General features: G+C 34.9%; 1 protein-coding gene and 1 long non-coding RNA gene across 2 annotated transcripts in view; one reads left to right on the top strand and one right to left on the bottom strand.

The window, feature by feature from the left end:
• Window positions 1-6,791: 6,791 nt before the first annotated feature.
• On the bottom strand, window positions 6,792-10,303 carry LOC112148680. The gene is made up of 2 exons (XR_002919661.2): window positions 10,080-10,303; window positions 6,792-7,359 (listed from the first exon to the last, which is right to left on the bottom strand). It is a non-coding gene; the product is annotated as an uncharacterized LOC112148680 (long non-coding RNA).
• hdr (hematopoietic death receptor) overlaps window positions 9,685-12,054 on the top strand; it is a 12,262-nt gene continuing 9,892 nt past the window's right edge. The window contains exon 1 of the mRNA XM_024275945.2: window positions 9,685-9,837. Within this exon, the coding sequence (XP_024131713.1) occupies window positions 9,817-9,837 (21 nt within the window). The 5' untranslated portion in view covers window positions 9,685-9,816. The remainder of the gene's footprint in view (window positions 9,838-12,054) is intronic.

Genomic DNA, 12,054 nt, shown 5'->3' with positions numbered 1-12,054 from the left:
GCTAAAACAAAATCATAATTTATTTTTAAGAATTTTAAATGAGAACAGGAATCACATTTGGTTAAAAATGTTCAATAGCTCTAAAGATATTAAAGCTGAAGCCACTAAACTTTATCACATGAATAATTATCACTTATATAACAAGAAAATCTTATTTTTGTCCTGTTTTATATTTGCTGTATTTTTACTTGTTTATTAAAGCTACTTCACAGAAGTGTTTTATTTAAGTTTTTAATGATAAAACAATATTAAGGAAATATAAATAAGGGACAACACCAATCTGTTTATTCAATTTGTTTATGTGTTAAATGTGTTACAAAAGTATCGGTATCAGCAAATCCACAAAATCCAATGAGTTGGAATCAGATTGGGAACAAAAAAACCAGATCGGGACATCCCTAGTTAGGGTACCAGTACCTGGTTTGGGTACCGGTGCGCTGGACCAGTTCTGGTTCGTGGCCTGAAGTTTGGGATCTGTGATTTACTAGGAACAGCCGGGACCTCAAAAAACGATGAGTTGAGAATATCTAATACGTCAAAAAGTGAGGCGGAGGGGTTCTTAACCAAACGTCAAGATGTGACGAGTTGGGAGTGAGAATCTGTTGGTAATTTTACAACTTATACATTTAGCTTCAATATTTATTCATGACATTAAAACATTTTATTCATTTGTACCATTCTGATTTTGTTCTTCAAAAATATCAACAGATAACTCGATGAGTGTCATAATATTATAATCTCCATGTTTGATCATTATTCTCTTCTGTAAACCAATTTACAGATTATAACTATTTTTATTCCAATCATTTTAAAGAAAACCAGTTTTAAAGCCAGTTCTGTTTTTGCTTCACATTGTTTTTACTCAATCATGAAGAACTGCACCAACAGAACTGAGATGTATTCAGACCGATGCCTGGAGGACATTAGAGTACACTGTCATTTAACAGAATCCCATCAACCGTCCCTACAGGTTTTTTGTTTTTGTCATCTTACAGACAGAGAAGAAGAAAGCAAAACATCATTTCCTGCGGAGGAAGAGTGACTAACATCTTATCACTAAATTAGCAGCGTTTACAGAGCTCATATCAGACGGACACACCCGTCAGCTGCCAAACCCTCGACTTACCCTTTGCACTCATGCACGACAACAGACACTATCACATTTGTGGCTGCCAAAGAAATATGCATACAAGGAAAAACAAACAAAAAAATTAAAACAACTTTTGACTTGTTTAGGAAAATTTTTCAGCAAGAGTGAATAAATAAAAAGAAGTTGCAAAGGAGCCATAAGAATACAGAGCAGAAATGACATAAAACTCATTAAGAATGAATGATCAGCTGTAATACAGACATCAGCCCACAACAGATTCTTTTTTTATGAAACGTGAAAATGTATGAAGCAAGTGTTCCTGCAGAAAGCCTGATGTGCGTCTGACACGGAACGTTTCCTTTAACAGTCTGAAAGCTGAGCATGACTCACACAGATAGAAAAGCTCTGAAGATTTGTTTAAACCTTGGTTTTAATTCAAATATAAAGCATTATTAAAAAAAAAAAAAAAAAAAAAATTAGAAAATAATTCAAAAATATAAATTGGAAAAAAGAAGGAAGCTGTTGTAAAGACACATAGTTACTGGTTTCCCTACCAATCACTAGTGAGTAAAAAAGCTTAAGGTTATTTGTCCAGTTTCATCTCAGCTAAGGTAAAGAAAGGTCCTTATTCCATGTTGTATGTCTCTATTTTAAAAGCTGTAAAAGTGCAAAAAAAGGAAAAAAAAATCTATTCTTCTTTATGTTGTTATTTTTTCCACAGTGTTTGCATAAAATCTCTTTTTAAGTGTAAAACTTCTGTCATTCCTCCAGACATGCATTCAGCATTTCAGAGATGGACATGAGCATTAAGCATTTCCGTTTTTATTCTGATATTTTATATACCTTCAGCTATTGCCTTCCTAGTGGGCAATTTCAAATGTTCTGCAACACTGACCTTTAACCCTCAAATGCCGGCGACAGATCCCACACACTCTTTGAACTACTGTAACTCATCGACAATTTACGCAGTTAAAGTAAATGCAACTGAATCTGAAACAGAGAAAAACTGCTTCTGTCAGCTTCAGAATCCGTTGGAGTTACGTTAAGTTTGAAAACAAAGAGTTACAGTTACATATTTTCTGCGCTATAGAGTGGACCACATTATCAATAAACTTTCAAACTTTAGTCATATATAAGGTTCACCAAGCTGTAAGGCGCCTTGAGACAAGAGTCGGTAATAAGTCCATCAGTCAGTACGACGTTTTTAGCCGCATTCACAATAACCAGAACTTGTTTGTAACATTAGCTATGTTAGAAGACTTAGCCGGGTTAGCATATTCACAATACCTTTATCTCCCAACCTTGTTGCACCACATAAAAAACAAATGTCAGAGTTACTCCGCTAACTCTCAGCCTTGTTAGTAACACGTAAAACAAAGACAGTACGTTTTGGACTGGGTAAGCCGCTTTAGAAGCCGTGTTGATGCATTCACAGTACCTTTAACTCATTGTTTGCAACATGAAAAAAATCACACAGATACAGCTAAAACAAACACCACTGTGACTATGCTAACTCCCAACCATTTTAGTAAAAAATAGTTACACGTTAGAAGCCCCGTTAGCATACTCACAATAGCCTACCTTTAACTCCCAGCCTTGTTTGCAACACGTAAAAAAAACAGACTGACACCACTACATGTTAGCTGCAATAGAGCCATATTTTAACAATACCTGCAACTCACAGTTTTGTTTGTAAAACTTAAAATCAGACTAATACTGCTGACACAAACATTATTGTAACTATGCTAACTCCCAACCAATTCAGTGACACATGAAAAACAGTCCGACACCGCTACAGCCACGCTAGAAACCCTGTTAGCGTATTCACAATACCTCAAAGTCCCACCCTTGATTGAAACACATAAAAAACCAGACCGACACCGCTACACGTTAGAAGCCCCGTTAGCATCCTCACAATACCTTCAACTCCCAACCCTGCTTGCAACACGTATAAAAACACAGTCTGACACCGCTACACGTTAGCTGCGTTAGAAGCAGTGTTAGCATATCAACAATCTCCAACTCCCAGTTTTGTTTGCAACACGCAAAAATATATACATGCATATATGTTTTAAAAAATACAACTGAAACAAATGCTACTATGACTATGGTAACTCCCAAGCTTGTTCATGACTCAAAAAAAAAAACCACACACAATCCGACACCACTATCCGTTAGCCACATTAGCGTATTTACAATAACACACAACCAAACACACAATTAGTAAACACAACCAGAATGAATCCATGAAGCGTCCTATTGTTTATTGAACATAAAAAAATTAAGGCATTAATGAAGTGCTGGTACAACTACAGTGTTCAATGGTTAAATAAATAATGAATAGGTAATAGTATTAAACATTTGGGATAATTTAATTTTACTCACTTTGTTATCTTTTACTTTTTCCAGTTCCGTTCTACTTTCTGTCGCCTGTGCAAACCATTATATTACTCTTTTAAAGGCTACTCGTTTGAAAGGAATAGGTGTTTTTAGATCAACATCAGACGTTTGGATCAAGCCAAAGAACCGTGCCAATTCTTTTTCCCCAAAAGCGTGTTCTGTGTTCAACGATTGACGTTTGTTTAACAAAAACAGGAGTGTCGGTAGGGGGATTTTCACATCGAAGGACATGTCAGTAGAATGAACAGATGTTTGAGTTCCCTGTGGTCACCACAGATTGGCTACATGCAGTCTCCACAAAGAACTGTTAGCTATATTGAATTATTTGGAACACATACCTGTAAAAGATAACCTTCAGTATGTCTCTGACAGGGAGAGGACATGGTCTTCTTGGGATGTCTACTTTGCTCATTGTTTGTAACACCCCCACAGTATGAAACTAGGGCTTCAGTTTGGAGATGGCACAATCGTTCCACTATTAAACAAATGTACATTATATGCAGATTAGTCGAATATGACACACCAGTTCTTGTATCAGTCTATCTTGATTGATGACCAGAGTTAATAGCAAAATGAGCTCATTGGCACAGAAGATTCTGCAATTTTTTGTGTGCTACCACTTCACGAGCATTTTTAAACATATTTGGCCGAATTAAAAAGTAAAATAAACAGACATTTAAAAACCTGAAGCATCGTTCCACCAATAACTTCTTATCCTATTTCAATATTTTCTGGATTTTGTTTTTCATCTCACGCTTGCTGTTGTGTGTTTTAATCTACACTTTGCTGGATCAGCACCAGGATCTCAATTACCCACAAATCACCTTGATATCTACTGTACTGATACTTGAAACACATGTGTGTTGTTAAAAAGAAAAAATGAACCTTTTTTCATTTCAGGATTAAGACTTCAACTATTACTGACTTGATATATGCATCCTACAGAGATTTAAAAATCTAAAAGTTGTTTTCTGTGATAAAAAGAGTGGTTTCATTTAGTATCTGTTAAATGGGAATTATCTTTATGTTCATGCAATTTTCTATGAAGTTCATGTGATAGTTAATCGGGAATATCCACATTTTTGTTTTGTAACATAATGATTTCCTAACTGGTGACTACCTTGATTTCTGAAACATTTTTAAGCACATCGTGTAAAAGAGAAAATAGAATAAGTTCTAGTGCAATGCTTAGTAGTTTATATTGCATTGAGTTGGTCATTTCTATGCCGTGAAAGCTATTATGGTTAATTTACATCTACAGATCCAGCTCAAGCAAATCATTATTATGTTCAAATGCTATTTTTTTAAGTATGACACAAACTGACATTTATACTGTTCTATAAACCTGATTGTGGCACATCTTTCCTGTTTCATTGAAGGGGAAGCTGATCGGTTCACACGTGGACCTCAGCTTCATGTCCCTTTTCCTGTGCCTTGTTTAACTACTTTAAATGGTGAATGTTGTAAAGGAATGGAGCTTAAAACAAATCTTTCTGGCTTACATATAAAGGTAAAGGAAATATTATTAAGGAGTATAATAGACTGCAGAGCTTTTCTAGTGCTGGACATCTGTTGGTAATGCCAGGGCAGCTTTGTAGTATACTGTATCTATAACTATGAATTTTTTGGATGTCTTCTGTACAGTAGAATTTGCAAAAGTACATGCAGCCTTCTTGAATTTAAAATAAATGTACAGCTGAAAGGTGAACCTGTCTTATCCTTGTTTTTCCCCATCATCCTACGCAGACAGTGTAAATGATAATGTACAGCCTGTAAGAAAATTCAGACCTCATCAATCACCACATGGAGAATGTAGAGCTGCAATGCAACAATTTTCATGTTTTACTCAGGCCTGTAGCATTCTGCCTCAAGGTAAAAACATCTATATGCAAACACTGTTCAATCATGCTGACATTTGGCTACAAAATGCACAAATCTCAGTTACACAATCGAGCTGGAAAGGAAAATAAAACTAAGTTAAATAAAAAGCCTTTCATTGTATTTAGAACAGGAACTCTTGATCACAAACATGTATGAGGTTTAATTCAGTTGAGATTTAAAGTATTTTGTAAAAACAAATAATTTTTAGATATCAAACCAAGTGCACAACCTAATTCTGGAAAGTAAGAAAAAGAAATCAAACAATGCTTGTGTTACAGCAGGGGTCTCCTTTTTTTTTTTTTTTCCTGTGAAGGCCATATAACTGTTTTCTTCCCTGATGTGGGGCCGGGGTCAGTTCATAGGCTACCAGAAAAAGTGTAACAATCACAGCCTAAACGTAAATATTTATGGTTTTCCAGAAAGACACACATAGCCAAATTTTAAATAATTCATTTCAGTAAAATATATATTAAAACATTTAAAAAACTGGATAAATAGCATTACCTGTGATAGATTAATAGCTGAAGATGCTTAAATTGGTAGCTAAAAACACTAAAGCTGATAGCTGAAAACGCTGAAGCTGATAGCTGAAAACACTGAAGCTAGCTAAAATATTAGTGAAATGCCAAATTAGCTAAAGAAAAAAACAAACAAAAAAATCTAAATTAGCCAAAACAGCTAGGATTTAGTTGAAATATGAGCTAAACACCAAAATATCCTAAAAACTGAAAAAGCCTAACCAAAGCAGCTAGCATGTAGCTGAAATATTAGCTAAATGCCAAATTGGCCAAAAAACTGGAAAAATGTCAAATTTTGCCAAAACAGCTAGCATAAAGTTGGAATATTAGCTGAACTCCAAATTAGCCTAAAAAAGTGGGAAAAAAGCCTAAATTCGCCAAAACAGTTTGGAGGGCCGGGCCAAATGCGGAGGAGGGCTGGATCTGGCCCGCGGGCCGTAGTTTGGTGACCCCTGTCTTCCAGGAACATTTTATATTGTACAGAAAAAGATGCATCAGTGGAAGGTGATACTTTTTTTTCTACAAACGCCTGTCTTCTCAGCAGGGAAACCAACTGTTTGTCAATAGTTAAGGGATGTCCCAATCTGATTTTGTAGAGATTAATCAGATTCAGTGATTGATTTTGAGTATCTGCCAATACCGAATCCTGATCCGATACTTTGGGTCTGGAAAGGGGCGTGGCAGGACAGCCTGCGCCAGGTCGACAGCCGGGAGAGCGCGCCGAGGGAAGCCAGCGCCGGAGCCTGGCCCTGAGAGCAGCATGCTGGACTGTCCCCCATGTGGAGGGGTCCCAGAAGGGCAGACGAGACAGACAGCTTTTAGAGGGGGAAGCGACAAGAAACCAGCAGAGGGGTGTGGTCATGATACACCCCTCTCTAAGCTAAATACGCCTCTGTCACTACTTTTATTCTGTTGTTTTATATAAACCCAGGAGATAGTCTTTTAGTTGTCCGAGGTACTTTTTAATTGCATCCTTTTTGTTTTATTTATTGTGTATTTTTATGGTTCTATGTAGCCTGACATTTTAGCTCAAAACTCTTGGTGTTTTTTTTTTATCTCTGTAACAGAGGCTCCAACACAGACTGAAGACTGCTTTCCCTGCTGAACAAAGTAAACTGTCCTCTTTTACAAAAAACAGTTGTCCCGGGTCCTTTGTCTCCACACACCTCCTGATCAAAAAGAAACCTACGGTGGTTTTTCGGCTACCTTGTTACATGTTTCATCAGATCTGAAGAAGCCTCCATTGTTGAATGTTGCCCAATACGTGATGCGTCTCTTGCAACATCCATCTCAACAGAATTAGCTCCACGGGTTCCAGACTCGTTCTCTTCACAGAATATTCTTCACTTCCTGCCTGTGGACGGGATGCTGCCTTCACATCACACGGCTACACTGCAGATACGACTTTTGACATCATGTGGAGCAAATATCAATCTCTCCTTTTTTTGCAGCTTTACCACTTATATCCATCTGTAAAATATAAATATGAATTAAATTAAGTCTAGAGGTGGGTCTATCTTCAAAAAACATGATTGTGCAAAGCTAACGTTGTTGCTGTTTGTCTTTTAGCCAATTTGTTTCTGAAGATCTTCAGGAAATGTTGACATTCATATGTTCTGTATGACTACACTGCTGTGTCATCGCTCCACCAAACGTGGTTATTACTGTACTTTCTGAAAATGAAGCAAACCCAAAGATCAAGAAAAACTTGCTAAGCCACCTCCGGCTGAGCAAAATAAAAGAAGAAATATTTTGTTGTGTTTCATTGGAATCTTTGTAAAATTCAGAATACTAACATACGAACACAATCCCATTTAAATGGCTTCTACATGTAAAAACATTTTATTTCTGAAACAACTCTGAGATGTCAATGTTATAATAAAGCTTCATACTCCTAGTATTTTTAAGGATGTGCAAAGGTATGTGAAGCACAATTCCCCAACTCTGAATATCTAAAAAGAAAAGAATACACGAGAAATTATGGAAATAAATACATATAAGAAGGAGCAGAAATGTAGAGAGATTCAATTAAATGTAAAGCTCAGACCTTTCTGAAGCTAAAAATCTAACAATGATCCCAGTTTGTGATTTATTTCCAAAATAAAAGTACAAAGTTACTTTCCTGGGTTCCACAAATGACAGAATAACACACAAGCTTTTTTTTTTTTTTCTCGTCTCCTGCTTCAGTTCACAACCCACCGCTTCCTGCCAAACTACATATCAACAGGCTGCAGACAACGGCCTGTTAGATAATGTTAGACTTAAAAAACCCCGAAAAGACCATTTTGCTCAGCAGCTCTTCATCAACTCGTTCATAAGCAATGATGCATTTATTGCTATAAAAAGATGTATAGGTATTTTTTAGGAAAAAATATTGTTTTTCCATATTATCTGTATGCCAACAACCCAGTAATATCATGAAAATTAAATGTGGGTGTTGTTGTGGTTTTAAATAATCAATTAGTGTTTTCAATTTAAACTGATAAATAACCTGTCTTTTAGAGTCCACTGCAATAGTCCTGCAGCTGCTTCCAGCTGAATATACTAGTAAAAGTTTGCTGCATGGGTATTAAGATGAACTGATTTTGTCTAATATTTCTGTTTTCAAATATATATTTTTTTATCTTCATGTTTTGACCTTTTTTTCTGTTTAGCTGCCTGATCAACCAGAGTTTTAGAAAAAAATCCCACTTTAGAAAAACACACTTCATTAATGTTTCTGTGGCCATTTGGATATCTGTTTATAAAATATAGCTTTTGAATATTTACAATAACTGAATCTCATCAGTAATTAAAACTAGTTTTGACAGCAGGACACCCAAGTACCTTTCAAAATGAAATACACTTTGTGTCAAACAAGACCCTGCTGCTGCAGCAGATTTACCTCAATTAAATATGCAAGATTTTTTTGCCATAACTTTGGTCACCTTTATTGTTTTTCTTCTTTTACTATTTAATATAAACATAAAAAACATACCTTTTTTACATGTAGATCCAATGTTTTAAGAACATTACTATAGAATTTAGACATTTCTTTATAAAATGTTAAGGCTGATAATAAAAGGATTGTATGGTGAAATATAAAAGTTTTTTAAGATGTGTAATTGTGAGTGTATAATTAAATATTAATCAATTTTTAAGTTTTATTTGGCAGAGGTTCTAATATAAGCCCAAATGGGGTTTCTATTTGCTCTTCGTGCACCTACTTATTTATATATTTATATACTTGGTTTTTTTTTGCAATATATTGTATAAGTGCAAATAAATAAAGGAACAGCAACTAGACACTTAATTTCTACTAAATAAGAGCTATACTTTTATTCAAAAATAAACCACTTTGATGGTAGATTAAACCATTTATCATCATTTTGCCCAGTTATGACACATTTAAACTTGAAATAGAGATTATCAAACTTAACTAAAACTTCAAATCCTTTTTGTTGTGCAAATATTTAGCATATTTCTGCCAAACCAAAGAGGCATAAAGGGATAGAAGACGCACATGAGGCTCTGACGCCTCAGGCTGCACACACATACCTGCTAACGTTTTATTGGCAACCATGCACAGCTCTTACATTTGGGAAATTTTGACTTTTAAAATAAAAATTGATAACTTTTTTCTGCATTAAATTTCCAACGGAATAAACTAAAAAAGCCTTCTATACATAATCATCTCATTTATTAACGCTGGTTATTAAAAGTTATAATTATTGCGAAACACACATTTTTCACTTATGATTCATAGCAAAACAAGCTTTAGTTCCCAGCAGAGATCACGGAGATTACAGTTCTCCCAGAGCCAAACCTGAATGAAGTGCTGGAGTGTTTAGGCCCCGCCCACCGGAACTACCTGCGGGTCGGCGGCGTTTAGACACTTTAATTTTACAGTCGGCTTCACTTGATGGCATTTGGGTTTGTCATCCAACCATGGAGGTTTGCCGGTTATTGGTGAGTTATTTACTTCGGTTTGATCAACTTAGACGGTCAAATAAACAACAATCCCGCTGATTGAAGTGACGGTCGATGCTTAATCGATTGGTATTGATTGCGCGGGGGGTTACGTCCAGACTTGTCCTGCTCAGTTTGTCACTTGTTGCGCTTTTGTTGTTCAGAAGTTGTTAAAAGACTCTGAAAGTGTCCGTGTGTGATTTTAAACGAACTCACAGAACTTTATAAAGAAATAGACTCACAGGTTTGCCAGGACAGAAAGTGGAAACGGAGTTTCATCATGTTTGTTTGTTTGTCTGCTGCTGTTTTCTCCCAGGTGACAAATTCCTCTGAGGCTTTAGAAAGTCGCTCCACTTATTTCAAGCACGTGAGCTTCCGTAGTTTCCAGGTTTTTGTCTTTCTTTTTAAAATCTATTTTATTTTATTCAAATTGCATTCAATTAAATAAACAAATAAATAAACAGGGACCGGCAAAAAGTAGTACTCTTAAAGTTTAGGAATACTAACTAAATACTTCTTCAGACTACATTAAAACAATTTAAGTTTACAGTCTCACATTTAATATACTTATAGTACATTTATATCGACTACTTTTTGCTAAGAAAGTAGGAACATCTATACTCCAAATTAAAAGAACAAGTAAAAAGTAAATCTAGTTTTGTAAGCTAAAATGATTAGATTTGGCATGCAAAAATTGGAATTTAAAATGCAAATCCAGATAGACTGTTTCCCCCCCTAAATCAACTTTAAATTCATGTTTTCTGTTTAGATTTCCTGTTTACATCAAATATGGGTAAAAATTAAACTGTAAATTAGCCAAATCTTTATTCTAAAGCTAGTTTTTGTTTGTTTAAGAGAAGGAGTTTTGGCATTAGTGGTGCTTAAAGCTCACTTAAAGTCAAACTTTCACTTTAGATGAGAGTCTGCATCTCTCTGCACATAAAGAGACATTCTTTCTCACCAATGTAAACCCAGTAGGAGTCACAAAATCTTCACTCATCCTTTACGAAAATAAGATACTGATTTATTTTTATGTTTTTGTTGCTGGCATGATACATTTAAATAAACTGTTGGGTTTTTTTGGCATAAATAAAACATAAACATGAAGAGAAAATAGCTTTTTTTTAATTTTGAAATAGCTTATAACTTTTGAGAGAACTTTGCATGACTTCCTTTCTAAATAAAAGACATTCTAAACCAAATGATCATGTCAATGCAGCAAATGCAGTAGGAAGTGTAAAGTCATCAATGATAATAATAAATGTTTTAATGTTTAATTAATGTTTAATGTTTTAATAATGTTTTTTATTGTTTCTGGTGCCTGTCAGCTACAAATTCATAAATGTAACCCACAAAAACTAATCAGAGCTGATGAAGTGACCCCTACCATGTATTAAAACCATGAGAACACTTAAAATCTTTGAACTTGTTCAGAAATATAAAATATGCTTTATAATCTAGTAGTTTATAGCTTTAATTTTGGTTGTGTTTACTGACAAATTGATTTTCTGTGATAAATGAAGCTCAAATGAAGTCCAAATGTATTAGGATGAACTACAAAGGATTGATGGAGAATTACGGCTACAGTTTGTTAGGATCCTCGTTAAATGATTCAGACATCCTTTAACTGTTTGCAAATTAGTTGAATAAAGTTAAGTTAATTCACTTTTTTAAATTTACTACTTAGTTTTTTCCTTTAAAGTTACTTTTTAATTTTTTTTAAATATTTTATTTTAACCAAAGCCCACAATAGAGGGATAAAAGAGCCACATGTGGCTCCGTAGTCGCAGGTCACAGACCCCTGCTTTAGACAATAATGAACTCTTGCACTAACCAACAAAACAAACAAAAAGATGTTATCCCACGTAAAGTACAAGAAATGACTTCTTTAACCCTGGAGAACCAACCCAAGAACAGTTTTCTTCTAGACTAAAGTGGAGTTATTTTATTTATTTACCTACCTATTTAATTCTTGGGTATTCTTGGTTCAATCAACAGCGACAAAAAATTCTAAAAAAAAATAAAGAAAATAAAATGAAGAAAACCTCTAGAACCCTCTGGGCTCTCTTGGATTAAAACTAAAGTTAAAGTCAGTTAAATGTGATCTTTACCAAACCTTGTGATATTAAATCTACAGTTTTTAAATTGGTAAAATCGAACATCTTTTCAACACTTGTGGGCTGATTTAATCACCAGTCCGTGAAAACCTTTTTTTTT

This window comes from Oryzias melastigma, linkage group LG9, assembly GCF_002922805.2.
Source record: "Oryzias melastigma strain HK-1 linkage group LG9, ASM292280v2, whole genome shotgun sequence".
Taxonomy (NCBI): domain Eukaryota; kingdom Metazoa; phylum Chordata; class Actinopteri; order Beloniformes; family Adrianichthyidae; genus Oryzias; species Oryzias melastigma.
Note: the sequence above shows the minus strand (reverse complement) of the source record. Positions and strands in the feature narration are given on the sequence as shown.